Source organism: Sinohyriopsis cumingii, chromosome 11 (assembly GCF_028554795.1).
Source record: "Sinohyriopsis cumingii isolate HCF-2022 chromosome 11, ASM2855479v2, whole genome shotgun sequence".
In the NCBI taxonomy this organism is placed as follows: Eukaryota; Metazoa; Mollusca; class Bivalvia; order Unionida; family Unionidae; genus Sinohyriopsis; species Sinohyriopsis cumingii.
This window is the reverse complement of record NC_142971.1, coordinates 108,477,747-108,492,743: the sequence shown is the minus strand read 5'-3', so window position 1 is coordinate 108,492,743 and position 14,997 is coordinate 108,477,747. Positions and strand designations below refer to the sequence as shown.

At 37.7% G+C, this 14,997-nt stretch overlaps 1 protein-coding gene across 1 annotated transcript in view; it reads right to left on the bottom strand.

Annotated features, from left to right (window-relative positions):
- LOC149789260 (ubiquitin-conjugating enzyme E2 H) overlaps positions 1-14,997 on the bottom strand; it is a 77,629-nt gene that overhangs the window by 40,269 nt on the left and 22,363 nt on the right. Inside the window, exons 3-5 of the mRNA XM_089975436.1 lie at positions 10,016-10,090; positions 8,994-9,033; positions 3,706-3,758 (exon numbers count right to left, since the gene is read on the bottom strand). Of these exons, the coding sequence (XP_089831562.1) occupies positions 3,706-3,758; positions 8,994-9,033; positions 10,016-10,090 (168 nt within the window). The remainder of the gene's footprint in view (positions 1-3,705; positions 3,759-8,993; positions 9,034-10,015; positions 10,091-14,997) is intronic.

The window sequence follows — 14,997 nt, the reverse complement described above, 5'->3', positions numbered from 1 at the left end:
CACTTTTCCTGCAGCTGTTGTAGTGAGAAGTTCATGTCTACAGTTGACCAGCTGGCTTGAAAGCCACACTGGGACTTTGGGTAGACACAGGAGGCTAGGGTCTGATGATGCTGAGAAGGGAGATGCCTCAGTAGTTGTTGCAGTCACTACAGTCTCCTTTTTTCTTGTACAAAGTGATGATGTTGTCGTCCCAGAAGTTCTGAGGGATGTGTCACTGTTCCCAGCAGAGGCAGAGGAGTACGTGCAGGGGCTGAAGCAGTGCTGATTTCCAGCTCTTGAGGACTTCGGGAGGGATGTTGTCGCTCCCTGGAGAAATCCCACAAGCGAGGCAATCAATGGCTTTTCTGAGTTCTTCCAGGGTGGGTGGTGTGTCTAGTTCCTCCATGACTGGCAGGTCTGGGATGGCATCCAGGGCGGTGTCGGTGATGACGTTTTGGGTTGCATACCACTCGAGATAGTGCTCAACCCATTGCTGCAGCTGTTTCCCTGGTCTGTGATGACTTTGCCCGCCTAGAACTTGGTGGGGGGGGGTCTTGGAGGTGGGAGGGGGCCTATTGCCTTCTTGATACCCTCATACATGCCTCTTGCATCCTTGGTGTTGGCAGCTGTTTGTATACTGTTGCAGAGGTTCAGCCAGTAGGTGTTGGTGCAGTGGCAGGTGGTCTGCTGGGCGTTGTTCCTGGCAGTCCTGAGAGCTTGTAGTGTACTAGGACTAGGTACAGCCATGTATGCCAGGAGGGTTTTCCACTTCGCCTCAGTCACGGGATCCATTACCTCCCAGTTGGCCACATACCAGTGGACATTTTTCACTCCTTCTTCATGTAGGCAGTGATGACTGAATTGTACACAGTATCATGGAGGTGGGACCACTTGGAGTCGATGGTGTCATCACGAGTCTCTATGGAAACAGCCTCCTGTAACTGCTGTGTCTTTTCTGGGTTGCTTGCACAGCAAGTGCTGATGCATGGGCGACCCTTCTTCTTGGTGTGGTGCAGCTTCATGGGTATTATTCGTACTTTGCTGAGAGTGGTCCATGTCACAGTTGGTACTGTGGTAGCTGTGGGTGAGGATTACAATGGTTAGTTCCGCACACCTGGTGATGATGAGGTCTAGCTGGTGCCAGTGGCAGGAACGAGGGTGTCTCCATGATACTTGTTGGATCTTCTTGCATTTGAAGGTGTTGGTCACACACAGGCTGTGGGAGCAGCACATCTCCAGCAATTGGTGACCATTATTGTTGATCTTACCCCTTCCATAAGAGCCGAGACAGGTGGACCAGACCTTGTGTCAGCTCCCACTCTAGCATTGAAGTCTCCTAGTAGGTAGAGGCCTTCAGTGTTGGGGATACTGGATATTGCTTGATTCAGACCCTTGTAGAACTTGTCTTTCTCCTCATGGGTGAAGCAGAGGGTTGTGGCATACACGCTGAAGATATTGGCTGGGCTTGAGGATGTTGACAGCCGGAGAGCAATGATCCTCTCAGTGCCTGATGACTTAGGCTCAATGAAGGTGGCTAGCATGTTCTTTACAGTGAAGCTGTGCTGCCTAGGTTCATCCGAGGACTTCCCCTGCCAAAAGAAGGTGTAGTTGGCTTCCCTGATGGTGCTGCTGTTAGCCAGTCAGGTCCCCTGATGGCAGGCAATGTTTACATTCAGTCAGGAGAGTTATCTGTCAATGACAGCAGTCTTCCATGCCTTGTCGAACTGCTGCAGGTCAGCAATGAATCTAGGACAAAGGGTCCTGATGTTCTAGCCTGCAAAACGAAGAGCTGGAGTCTTCTTATTTCTCCTTGCCTGGTGCAGAGTTTGTAGCCCACTTGTTGAGATGGTTCTCTAAGCTCTATGCACACAGTGAAGCAGGCAGGCCATGGTGGGTCAGCAGCTTCCTGACTGGGATCTGCCCAGCTTGAGGTGGGCAGGAGCAGTCCAGTGAGACATGGTGATCTCTCCCACTGTTGGAAGCAAACCCTGGTGCCAAGCTCTATGCCAATCGAGCTTTGACTTAGAACCAGTAAACCGCTGCTTCCAGTGTTGTGCTAATGCCTTACGACAATGCTGGAGTGTCCTCCATTGGAGCTATGAAGCCTGGGCAGGGTGGTATAGAGAATCAACTGTCGCCCATGCAGCAGATCCCCCCTCTCCATGCAGCTGGTGGGAATACCGAAACAACTTGGCACCAATGGCATTGCAATGTCAGACCACCTTAGGGACTCCATCTCCAGATTTTCATTTGGGGTATACTCCCTTAGCCTTTTCCTGTGAGTGGGTATAGCCACAAGGCACAGGTTTGAAATTGGAGTTTTCCTTCTCCTGTTAGTGGAAACATGGTCTGCCGGACTTCGAATCTAAGTTACTCGCGAAGGTCAGGAGCTGGATTTTAGTTGACAGAGGCAATCAGAGATGCAAGCCATATGGGGCATTTCTCATGGAGTGGGGCGCTTGTCTTCCACTCACATCCCGGCAATGTCAACCTTGGATTCACACTTTAATAAATAATTACTTTTCTCATTGTCCATATGATAATTGTGTGTAAATAAAATTTATCGCTTTCCTAAATAAACTTTTCCAGAAAATTAGTATCTCCATAGCGTGCTGATGCACCAGCACATTTAATGCATCTTGAAGTAGGTCAGGCAGTCTAAATTGTAACATATCATATCCTTACCTGAAAAAAAGAACACTTTCTTTACAAATAAATATGGTTGCAGTCAAGGTGATTGTTTTCATTTATGTCATTGGAGATAAATGTACACAAACACCCAGTTGTGTTCAATGACTTTGTGCATTCCATGAATTATCTTTATCAGTAAGTGTGTCATCCCAAAATTTTGCATATGTGACTTTAGGGTCAAAACAATGTTGATGGTAAACAGAACTGATGGGTCTCAGTCCTGAAAATGTTACAGTCAGCACATAAGAATGAAAGTATAATTACATTCTTAATGAAATATGAACTGAAAGTAAAATTATTCTGGCCCTCTCTATATACTAGTTGAATCAGGACTAGAAAATATTTACACAATGCAATAGTGTGGCGAGAAAACAGTGATTTATCAGACAAATAAGAATATTCAGATTTGGCTACCTCTAGCCCTCTCAGCCAGTAAAAAGATATTAAAAAAACTGAAAGGGTCAGAGGAACTTGGGCTATATCTGGGGTAATCAAAGGGGTTTTAAGGTCTGACAGTCAACTATTCAATCACCTGTTTTTAAGTATGGGAAAAGCAGTCCTTAGTTTAGATTGTAACCTGAGAGTTATTTCCCCATGAGTTTAAAAAAAAATGGTCTGGAAATGTTATGTCCTATTGGAAATTGGAAATTATTACAAGTTTTATAAATATTATGTCAGAAGATTATAGGTTCAAGATAGTTAGCTTTATGACGGTATACAAAATCTGACACATTTTCTCCTTTCTATAGCTCTGAAGCCAGGGCTACTACTGAGAGCTAGGAACAGTGTATACTCCAACATAATACAAATCTACATGGCTAAAGTCTATTTTCATGAAAAAATCAGGGGTGTGGAGATTTGCTATTCATCATAATAACAAAGAAATTACACAAACTGTGGTAAGGTAAAACATATGGTAACTGTAATCTCCTAAAACAAGTTAGTGTATCTTATATATATATATGTAACCATGCAACATGTAGAATCTCTGAAGATTCTTTAAAAATACAGGAAAGAGTTCTGTAGAATGCTCACCATATAATGCTGTCCATGCTTGGTTGATAACATCCAAACAAACTGTCCCCGACCTGAAAAAAGTGTCAAAATTTTTTCAATGTACTGTAAATTCATTTTGGTGATTATCTATTTTTATGGTTAATCAAATATTTATGTTTTTGTGGTACTTATATTCACTGACTGGGGGTGGGTTGTACCATTTCCAAAACAGAGTGAAATCATTGATTATAGCTCATATCTATTTATATTAGTCTCCAGTAGCCACAACAAACACTAATATGCAGAAAATAAATTAAGACTATAGTGATCATGATCCTTTTTCTAAATAAAGATTAGTTTGCAATATTTTATCTGTGAATCAGAACTCTGAATCATTTTATAATTGTAAGCTTGAACTTTTCATTAGCAATATATAGCCAGTATTGAGCTAATATACTGAAACCAACTACTTAGCAACAGTGAGAGGGCATGAAGACAAAACAATAAAAGGAGCATTCTGTTCACTGATATGAAAGCTGAGGTACTTAGTTCATAATAATCAAAGATTAATGCTGTTTTGTATTATTTATTTGTTAAGATAATTGTTTTTAAAATCTGAGAACCTATTTGCACTATTGACTGCTGTGAGCCAGATCTATTTGGTGAAGTCACTGGCTTTGAGTAACCTGGCGTAACAGCAACAGTTTATGTACATTTTATGAATCAATGATTACCTTGAATAACCACAACAATACAGAGTTAAACTGCAGGGGGGTAACATGTCACAACATAATGTATAGTCATTATTTTGACAAATTTACCATTGAATCAACATGTAGAATATAACATATGGGCCACATCAACCTACTTAGATTTTAAGGGTGAAGTTGTAACAAAGATGCATCCCACTGTAAAGTTTCATAAAAGGAACAAAAACAGCATGCAATGAATGAACTTTTAACACAATTTCTTCAAATCTCTGAATATGACACATTGGTATTAGAGATCACTTTTTGCTAAAAGGATGCAGAAATTGTTGCGATGCTTCCACTCACAAACTTTCATGATTCTAGGTAGAAAATTAAGCTTGCCAAGTTTTCTTTCAATGACAAACTTATATAAGTGATATATCACAGATACAGTACACATACTCTACATATATTTTATTTATACCAAATACAAATACACATACTTGTGTTCCAATGGAGTTCAAGACTGACTACAAGAAACCCATGTACTGACAAAATATAGTTCTGCAGGAATTGTAGCTATTCGCAATCCATTTGGAAATTGTTTATTTACTTCGTTTCTGAGCATCTACTTTCATTCATATTGATTAAATAAATAAAAGCGACACTCATGATTTAAACATGAAAATTGGTTCAAATTCATAAAGTAGATTGCTACAAACACTCCATGGTTAGAATTCTAAGCATGAACGCGTAGTCATTTATCACTGACGAGTACATCAAAATGTGTGGGGGAATAATCTAAGTGAAATTACAAACCCACAAGAGGTAATTCAAGCATTTAAAGTTGTCTGCAGTTGATCTAAGTGTTTGTTATGCATTCCTTACCATTGCTACTGATCACAGCATTATGTTTATCCTCTCTCTCTCTCTCTTAGTTTGTTTGTCTGACAGTTTAACAATCATATGATAAAACCAACATGCCAACTGATCATTTGTGACAGGGGGTTGTAGTTTGCAGGGGGCTTACTATAACAGTGTAGTATCATCCATCTCTCTGTGCTTTTCTGTTGGTCGATTAGTGATTAGTCTGTCAATTTTACCATCATAGACCCAGAGAGAGGGAGTGTGTGATTTTGTCAACTAAGGTAAACCTGACATACTGACTGACAACCAACAGAAAGACAGAGGGAGAAAACCTTCAGACATTTTAATATTAAACAATGATCTATTTTAGAACCTTATTACTGTTGGGGAAAAAATAAAGCATAAAAAAGATCATAGTATGTGCATGCCAAGGAAGTGACCATTTTGCCCACTTGTCTCCACAGGCTATAGCAACTCTGCTTTATTAGTATTGTACGAAACTAGAAAAATTATATAGAAAGTGTGCCAATATCATTATAAGGGCTTGGTTCCTCTAGGTTACTTAGTGCAAGTACAAGTTCATGGTTTTCATTGTTGCTCAAATTCATTTTACTCTCTCACTCCATTGATTTCTATAGTGTTATCCCTTATGGCATGAGCGGGAGGGAGGGAACGAGGGAGGGCAAGAAAAAAAGCGAGACAGAAAATAGAAAAAGGAGCGTGGATTTTGATATAAAAAAAATATTTAACAGATTTAATTTATTAACAAAGTTTATTTTTTTCCTCATATTTTCTTATTTTAATAATGATTAATAAGTGAAAATTGATCACTGATTAGCTGATTAGAGAGTATAAAAGCAATAGCTCACTGTTGACACCATAATTATATACAACTTTATATGCCATAGGCATTTCACAATTTGAAATACTTTAAGTGTTGGTACATCAAACAAAAGTTCATGGTCATGAGCTAAATGCAAAAACTTAATACACCTACTTTGAAATTAGGTTGTAGTACTCATAAACATGCACCCCCTGGCAAAATTTCATGAATCTTGGTATACCAATATACAGGGTGCTACAAACCTATTTGGTTGTAAGCTAAATGTGAAAACTTAACCCTAGTCAGTAAAATGTTAAATGTTGGTCACTATTGCCTTCTTTTGTTGCAAAGGTGTGGTAATGTGTGTGTGTGTGATTAGGATTTTTAATGTAGCTTTAACAATTTTTCAGTCATATTGCTATGACGTCTGCAGTGTGGCAGTTTATAGTAATGTCTAGCACCGGGGCATCATGCTGCAGATATGTAGCATGATGTCCCACCCAGTCACATTATTCTGACACCAGGCCGACCAGTCCTAACACTAACCTCTTAATGCTGAGCATCTAGTGAGGCAGCTGTTAGTACCATTTTTGTAAGTCTTTGGTATGACTCGGCCGGGGTTTGAACCCACGACCTCCCGCATCCAAGACGGACACTCTAACCACTAGGCCACCGGAGCGGTCTGCAAAGGTGTGGTAATACCAGAGATGCAAAATCATATAGCTTGATGTATTTGGCATAAACAAAGCTTGAGAAATAAAACTTAAAACATAAAAATTAGCCACAATCAATGAAACCATGTGAAGTGGGTCATCGAACCTACTTTTGTGACAATAGTATAGTACTTATCTTGATGTATCCCTGCACCAAGTTTTCATAATTCCAGGTATAATAGTATTTATATAATGAGCAACCCCACAACAACTAAATTAAAAATATTAAGAATGTGCAAGTAAAATGTCTGTCCTTGTATGTGCAGCGCTGATCAAATCACACCACCTGATATCACAGATAACACATTTTCAAAGTTGGACAAGTAAAGTTTTCTAATATACTAAATCATTGCAAGTGCTTTTATCCTATTTTAAATCAAGTAAAAAAAGCTGCTAGTTTTAATAATTTAATCACCTGACCTACCTTCTCGAGCCATTCTTGCCCTATGGGTCTAATGAATGCTTGAATCAAAGTACACAAACTATATTTATTCATTCACATCATGTGATACTACAGTAAGTGGTCATTCACTATCGCCTGTGCCTTATTTATATTACTGACTACATACTGGGCACAGTGACCAAATTATTAACCAAAACACTTAAAAACAAAACAAATCCAGTGTGATTCTTAGCAGTGCTTTAAATAATCTTGTTATAGAGTTTTTACTCAACACAAATACTCATGAGTGGATCAACCTCTGACTTCATACCAGAGTCAATGCAATGTAATTAATGAATGACCCTTTATCTCAGTGTCTGTTTCCTTTATGGACTGATTAAATGACAGCAATTTTTTAACTGATTATACCAAAGATGAACTTCAATGTGCAGAACTTTTGTTTGAAGCAAAAAAATTACACTAAAGAAGCATTTATATTTTCATTTAAATGGCAAAATGTATGTCACAAACACTTTTGTAGAAGTAGCCGTCAAATAAAGTTATCTTTTCTATATGGATACAATGAGTCTACTAAATTATTTTTGTAAGGAAGGACATAAGGAAGATTAAGAGAAGGAAAATTCACTAGAGAGCAGAAGAATAAGACCTTGGGCTGCCACAAAGTCCAAGGAAACTATTCCACCAAAAGAACATAAGCCAGACTCAAACAGCAGAAAATGTTAAATATGATAAAACTAAGAGACAGTGAAATGTTCAGCTGCATTGGCTGGATAATTTTCTTAAGACTGAATTCAGCTATGAAGGAAAGAAGTTTTGCAGTCACTGCAAACTAGCACAGGTTGGAAATTCAGCCAGTATGTTTGTCAATGGAACTGACAAATCCAGCATTTAATCAAGAAAATATCAATAGTTCTAAACCTCATAAACCCTTCACAGCACAGTATATACATGACACTAGCCAGGATACTAGAATCCTTCCCTTTTCTAAGGCAATCAATGTGTATGCACATCTGTCATAAAAAACATTTGTCAGATGTGCTTGTATACAAGAATGGAATATGCTACTGATGTTATGTGAACAAATTCAATGATACAGAGTAATTTTATTTTCAAAATGCTAAAATTTGAATAACTTAAATAAACTAGGAGCCTATGAAATGTACCCTGGATATCCTCTCTTTGTTAAAATCCTATTACAATATGCATAGTAATTCTTTCAGCTTAGGATATTCACTACATATCCACATGAGAATCAAAATACATTTTTTTATATGCATCAATAAGTTTCAGGTTGAAACTGTATTATTTTGTTGAAAATATTATCAATTTATCATTTCAGTGGGATCCCAAATTTAAATAAAATTCCCCTACATTATCAAACAGGAACTGAAAGAAAAGTACGATATCACAAGAGGTATAAAGAGAAAATGCTTTTGGTGATGAATAATCATTATAAAAGTAAAATCTGATTTTAGGTCAGACAACTAATTTTTTTATGAGGTATGGAACCAGCCTGTGTATGTAGGAATATTAAATACTATACCAAAGAATGCAGGTCAATGATTGGCTGATAATAATTACCAAAATAATTTCTAGTTAGTTTTTGCAGAAGCCACCTATGCAACAGTCAATAGTATGCTGAACCCAAGCTATTTTCATTTCACAGCCATGTGAGCTAAAAGTACTTTCAACAAATTCAACAGTGAAATTCTGACGATTGTCAAACAGAAGCTGAAATGTTAAAGTTAGTTATATTGGACATTTCTAATTCTATAAAAGCTATTTGTGTCCTTACACTGACACTCGACATAGAGAGCTGAAATTATGCTTACACTTCATCAATATTAGGATGGAAGATTCTGTTCATGAATCCTGAAATAGAAATGTGTGTAAATTACGTTATGAAACTGTCAAGATCCTTTTCATGCATTTTCAGTTCCTTATATATAAAAAGATCTTAGTTCTCCAGTATCAGAGTCACTTGCAGTTTCAGACAATGCGCTAGATTTACATATTCTGTTAACTTTTAAACGACCAATTATGGCCAGGATGAACAAAACTAAACAGGAAAGATCTGACGACAATTTTCATGTAATTTCTAGCGAGATGAGTTGTTCACCATGAACAGGCAAGTTGACATTAATAATCTCTTGTTTCCAGATTGCTTATAAATGTCAGCATTCAAAAACGATACAAAGGAGTGGAGGTGCAAAATTTAAGAGGAAAAATTGTAAATAAGCAAGCTCAATCTGTTTACACTGGCTGACAAATCAATTTTGGTCCTTCTCCTGAATGGTCCCCTGATCAGTTGCCCACTGTTGCAGAGGTCAGAAAAATATCTTAGCATCATTGAGTTTGAGTTCAAAAGTACCTCAAAGATGGCAACGCACATAATGCAGCCAGCATATTGGTGCCAAACAATGTCAAACTTACCCCTCACAAGCATGCACATAATGGGATTGACAGATAGAAATAATGTGAATATTTGTTGATTTCTAAATTCAACACAATGCCATTTCTTCCAATATGCAGATCAAGTACTTAACTTTAATCCATATACAGAGGTAAGTAATTTGATTATCCTTACTGATGCGTGTTCCCTAGCTGTCAGGTTTTGTCACTTTTATAATTACCAGCTGTTATTACCACCAACAATATGTATGAAGGTGACATAAACTAACAACTGAGAAGCACAATATTGTTCAGCTCAAGTTGCTGTTATGTTCATCCATAAAAATAGTATGTCAACCATCAACGGTTCTCCCTGACAGAATATGAAATGTATTTGAAAACATACCAGACTACTACTACCATTATTATTATTACTACTACTACTACTATTACTGCTGCTTACCAATGGATGGTGACTTGAAAGGATACTTCTCAGGAAGATCAACTTTTACCTTCCATATCCCTCCTTCATAAGGTGCTTTAAGAGAAAATGAAAATTGGAAAAAAAATACACTATTTAGGGAAAATTTTCAATGATGTAATGAAATGGCTGCAAGGTTGTTACTGAGAAAGCAATCAATATAGAGTTTCATATTATAATGAAAAGTTGAGTTGTTAGTGAGCAGGAGTTCACTAGATACTCCAGCTACTGCATAACAAATCAATAAAAAAAAGTTTAAATCTAATGGAAGGCCCATATAGGTGAAATAATAATAGGGTTATATCCCTAACAGGACAATACATAACATAATTTTAGTATTTTAAATTAGATCTTGGAAAGTAGGTCACAGCTACCCAGTTTGTGTCCATAACAAGTTTCTTTCTTAATTGGTGAAAAAGTTTTAGAATTATGGCCTGGACATGATATTTCATCAATTTTAAATAAATCCTATAAAGCAGGTCACATAGACCCAAGTTGTTACAGGAAAGACTTTCATCCCAGAATTCTGATGTTCAAAGGTGAAGTATATGTACATGTAGTGCACGCATTACAGTCCAGAGAATGAGGACAAGAGGATTAAAAAAAAATAGATGAATGAACACATGAAGTGAATCCTATAAAATACCACAATGAAGCAGGGATATCAGATTTCTTAATGCAGCCACTTACCCCAATATCCCAAAGACACTATATGATACCAGGGACAACAACATTTCAATTGGCCACCCAAATTTTATTGCAAAATATTCAGATCCAACGTTTATGTAAAACATGCCTGCCAGTATTTGTCCATCCTTTCATTCACATCCACAACAAATGTTACCTGATCAAAATCATAATTTTATGTTTTTATCCTTACCAGAAGTCATCTTGATGATAAAAGAAGCTTGGTATTATTTAATAGTATTCATATTCTTCAAAAATAAGTGCATCTTGAAGAGCAGACAGACTGTCCATTTTGGTAGCAACATGTATCTATTCCTTCCTTAATTGGATCTATTTTTATATTGTTGTTTGGATAGTTAATAATAAATACTGGTATAGACCAATAATCAGAATATGTGATTTGGATTGCTTAAACTGAATACAGGGTCTGAGATTTGTCTGCCAAGGTAACTGGATACCTGGAGTCACATATCCAGTCTTACACACTAATTATTTCCCTGATACCTTTGCTTCTCATGAACCAAACCATGTTCTATTTTATTTGTTATTACCTTTTATTTCATGGATTTTTATAATAGTATTCAATATTCTATTTTCTCACTTGTATCTGCTTGGTAAATACTGTCTATACTTGCTTATAAGTCAAATCCAACTGCCAATTGCAGTCCCAGATCCGTGGCCACATAATGCACAGGAAGATCTGGATATGTGCAGTTTGATAGGAGTAGTCAGTAGAACAAACAACATAGACCCATGATCTGCAGGTACATTATGATATGGCTGATCAGGATCTTTGCTGTCTGCAGTTTCACTTGACTTATAGGAAAGTTTATATGATACATACAAAAAATCTACTAGGATTCAAAACATGAATGTAGTTACATTTGCTCCAAAAGCCTTTCCATATTATGTAATTTATGCATCCCATGAGCACAAGATTAAGTAGTAATGTGTGTATTTACAATAGTAAGTTCTGCCAATTTTGCAACAACTACTGTGGATTTTAATTTTTTTGATGATATCCAAGTCATGGTAATATGCCAATTGACAAGAGCAGCAATTCTTCTGTCAAATTTGTAATCAAGTGGTTTAATCTAAGAAAATGTCTGAAAAAAATCAACTTGCAGTTAGCAAATCCGACAACCCAGGCCCTGCCTTAGTGCCAGTATATACCATATTTATCCCTGTAGAATAAACACTGTATTGTGCACATCAAGTTGCATGATATAGCTGCCTCTTCTACAATATCTTCCTAATAACATCACAATCTTTATTCTTTTTCAGCTCAGGGGGGCCCTGAGTGGCCGAGTGGTCTAAAGCGCTCTCTGTTATGGATCACTGCCATCTCACCTCTGTCTGCACCAGTTCGAGTCTTGGATTCAGCCAGTGTGGGTACGTGAAAAAGCTTGCCAGTAGCTTCTCGTGGGTCAGTGGTTCTTTCCCGGGTTCTTCCTCCACCATTAATACTGGCTGCCATGTATAGCCTATTGTGTGTTGAAAAATGGCATTAAACCCCACAACAACAACAACAATTTTCAGCTCAGTAAAATTTGCAACGAGTTATTCTCTACAAAGCACAGTGAAGACATGTCTGTCAAAATGTCATGGCCAAGGTTACAGTTGCAGAAAAATTCCTGTTTTTTTTTCCACTGACCACAGCCGGTAATGTTGCCATTTAAATCTAACAAACATGGATTGAAGGAAATACAAGAAAAATAAACACACCACAGATTATGGCAAACATGTTACTCACTATTAGTGATCTGTATTGCAATACACTGAAAGTGGATTTTAATGGGTGGATGGGATGATGATACATCACAATGACAATTGTCTGTTTGTGTGAGAAAATTTGCTAACAATTCCTGCCTCATGTTTACAAATGTCTTCTGATAGAATTCATAATTCAAAGTACTTTGGGTAATGTCAACACATGTACATGTTATATAATATTATGACTTTACACCAATTCTGAAACAAAGAAACCACCTGTCCATGAATTAGCCATTGCATTAAGGTCAAATTTGCAGTTACTTCAAAGAGAACCTTGCCATGGTGCTGAGAAACTCTGTTTGTTTTGGAATCAGCAGTGATGTCACTGGTCAGCTTAGGCTTAGAGACTGGAAACCCGATTTATAACACATCAGTGATACTACCCCTGAGTTTTCAAAGAGACCACTAGTATCAGAACTAAGAGTCAAATTTTGGGGCGGATTTCTCATGCAGCCAGACATTATTCTGTTACATCCATTGTGAACAGATCAGTGCATGTTTGGACCTTGATGAGAGCAGATCATAGGGAAGTTGGAGACACTAGACTGCTCCAATTGCTGAAGTTGTGTGCTCGTTAAAAGGGCGGGAAGGGAGCTCTAGGAATTTCTGATAAGATTAGGAACAAAGGCTTCTGAGAAAGCTTTCAGGGTGGGATAGGACTCCACCCGAAGATTAGAAAGAAGGAGACAAGGAAAGCAAGTGGAATTAGGCAGTTGTGCAAAGGCGCAGTGCTGGGAGATGGAAACAAGCGTACTGGAAGTACCAACAAGGAGGCTGGGAGAATGGAAATAAGGGTACCAAAAGTACTGACGAGGGCCGGGAGAACAGAAACAAGGGTACTGGAAGTACTGACAAGGAATACAAGGCGGAAGTTATAGATGAGTAACACAGAAGGGACATAGGAATGAAACACCTTTAATTTTGCGTGATGAAAAAACTGGCAGTTTGAACAGGTCTTGTATTGATTAGAAGCAACTGCACTGAAAAACTGTCCTGTATTTGTTGAATACCGTGATATAGTTTATTAAATTGTTATACCTTTCACCTGTTTATTTTTTATATTTTATGCACCTAGACTTTGGCTTTGCTGACTGGGGGCTTGGAGCTATTTAACCTTTTAATTGTCCATCCTTCTCTGAGGTTTGTAATAATTCTGTAGGGGGCACATGACAGCAATGTATAATAATAATAATACCACTGACAAAATTAAATATTACAGACACTTTCATCTGCACACTTTAGCATAAATTTTACCCATATTTCTTGCAGCTGTTATATTACTGCCAGTTGAAGGATTCTATTGGTGATATGTATATAACATTTCTAGACGCAATCAAGAGTCTGACGACTTGTAAATCAATGTGGAATAGCATAGCACTATGTCCTGTGGCCATCTTGAATTTTGCACTAAATATGGCTGTCACAAAATAAAATGTGTCTAGACTGTATGGGGGTGTGTTCTGGAAAGATTTGGATGCAGGAAAATTGTACATTTTAATAAAGAGATGTTATCAGACCACAAATTGTCCATCAGTATCAACACAGATTTGTTGTTGTTGTTGTTATGGGGTTTAACGCCATTTTTCAGCACGATAGACTATACATGGCAACCAGTATTAACGGTGGAGGAAGAACCCGGGAAAACCTTGGAAAGAACCACCGACCCACGAGAAGCTACTGGCAAGCTTTCTCACATACCCACACTGGCTGAATCCTAGACTTGAACCGGCGCAGACAGAGGTGAGATGGCAGTGATCCATAACGGAGAGCGCTTTAGACCACTTGGCCACTCAGGGCCCCAACACAGATTTGGGGATTTCATTTATCAGGCTAGACCCAGACTGTGTCTTGTTTTTTCGCAGATGACATGAATATTATGAATGTTCTGTTATAATGGTTTTTATAAGGAATTCCTCAAATTTATTCTGACAAGATTTACTTATCCTGGTACTCTTTTCATAAATGAGAAACAACTTCCTTATTTAAAAACAGATGATTTCACGAAAAAATTATCATTGCCAAAATATGATGTTTTCTGTCATTAAATTACATTTAGAAAATTATGACTGAATTGCTTTGAAATTAAATTTAAAGTCAGCCACTACTGCTAGGCAATTCCCTATATTTTAAAGTTCTGTGTATAACGTGTAAACATTATAACATACATCACAAATGAAACATTTCTGAATACATCCACTGAGAACAGTGGTTACATATATACATAAACAGCATATGGGGTTTGCCCAGTAATCCAGTACAAACTAATTGAAATCAATGCTGTTTACTAACAGGGGTCCTTCTAAGGGACTGATGTTCTACTGGGGAAAAAGGAACAGACAGACACCATTTTCATTTAAGACCAACTGGAGAGTATTAGATGTCTTCTGGCAAAAACACCATGTCAATATGACTTTCTGTTCAAGTGGAGTTGTGACAAGATTTTAAGATGGCTATCATGGTAGCCATACTGGATTTCAGATCAGCACCATTTTTATTCAGGGTCA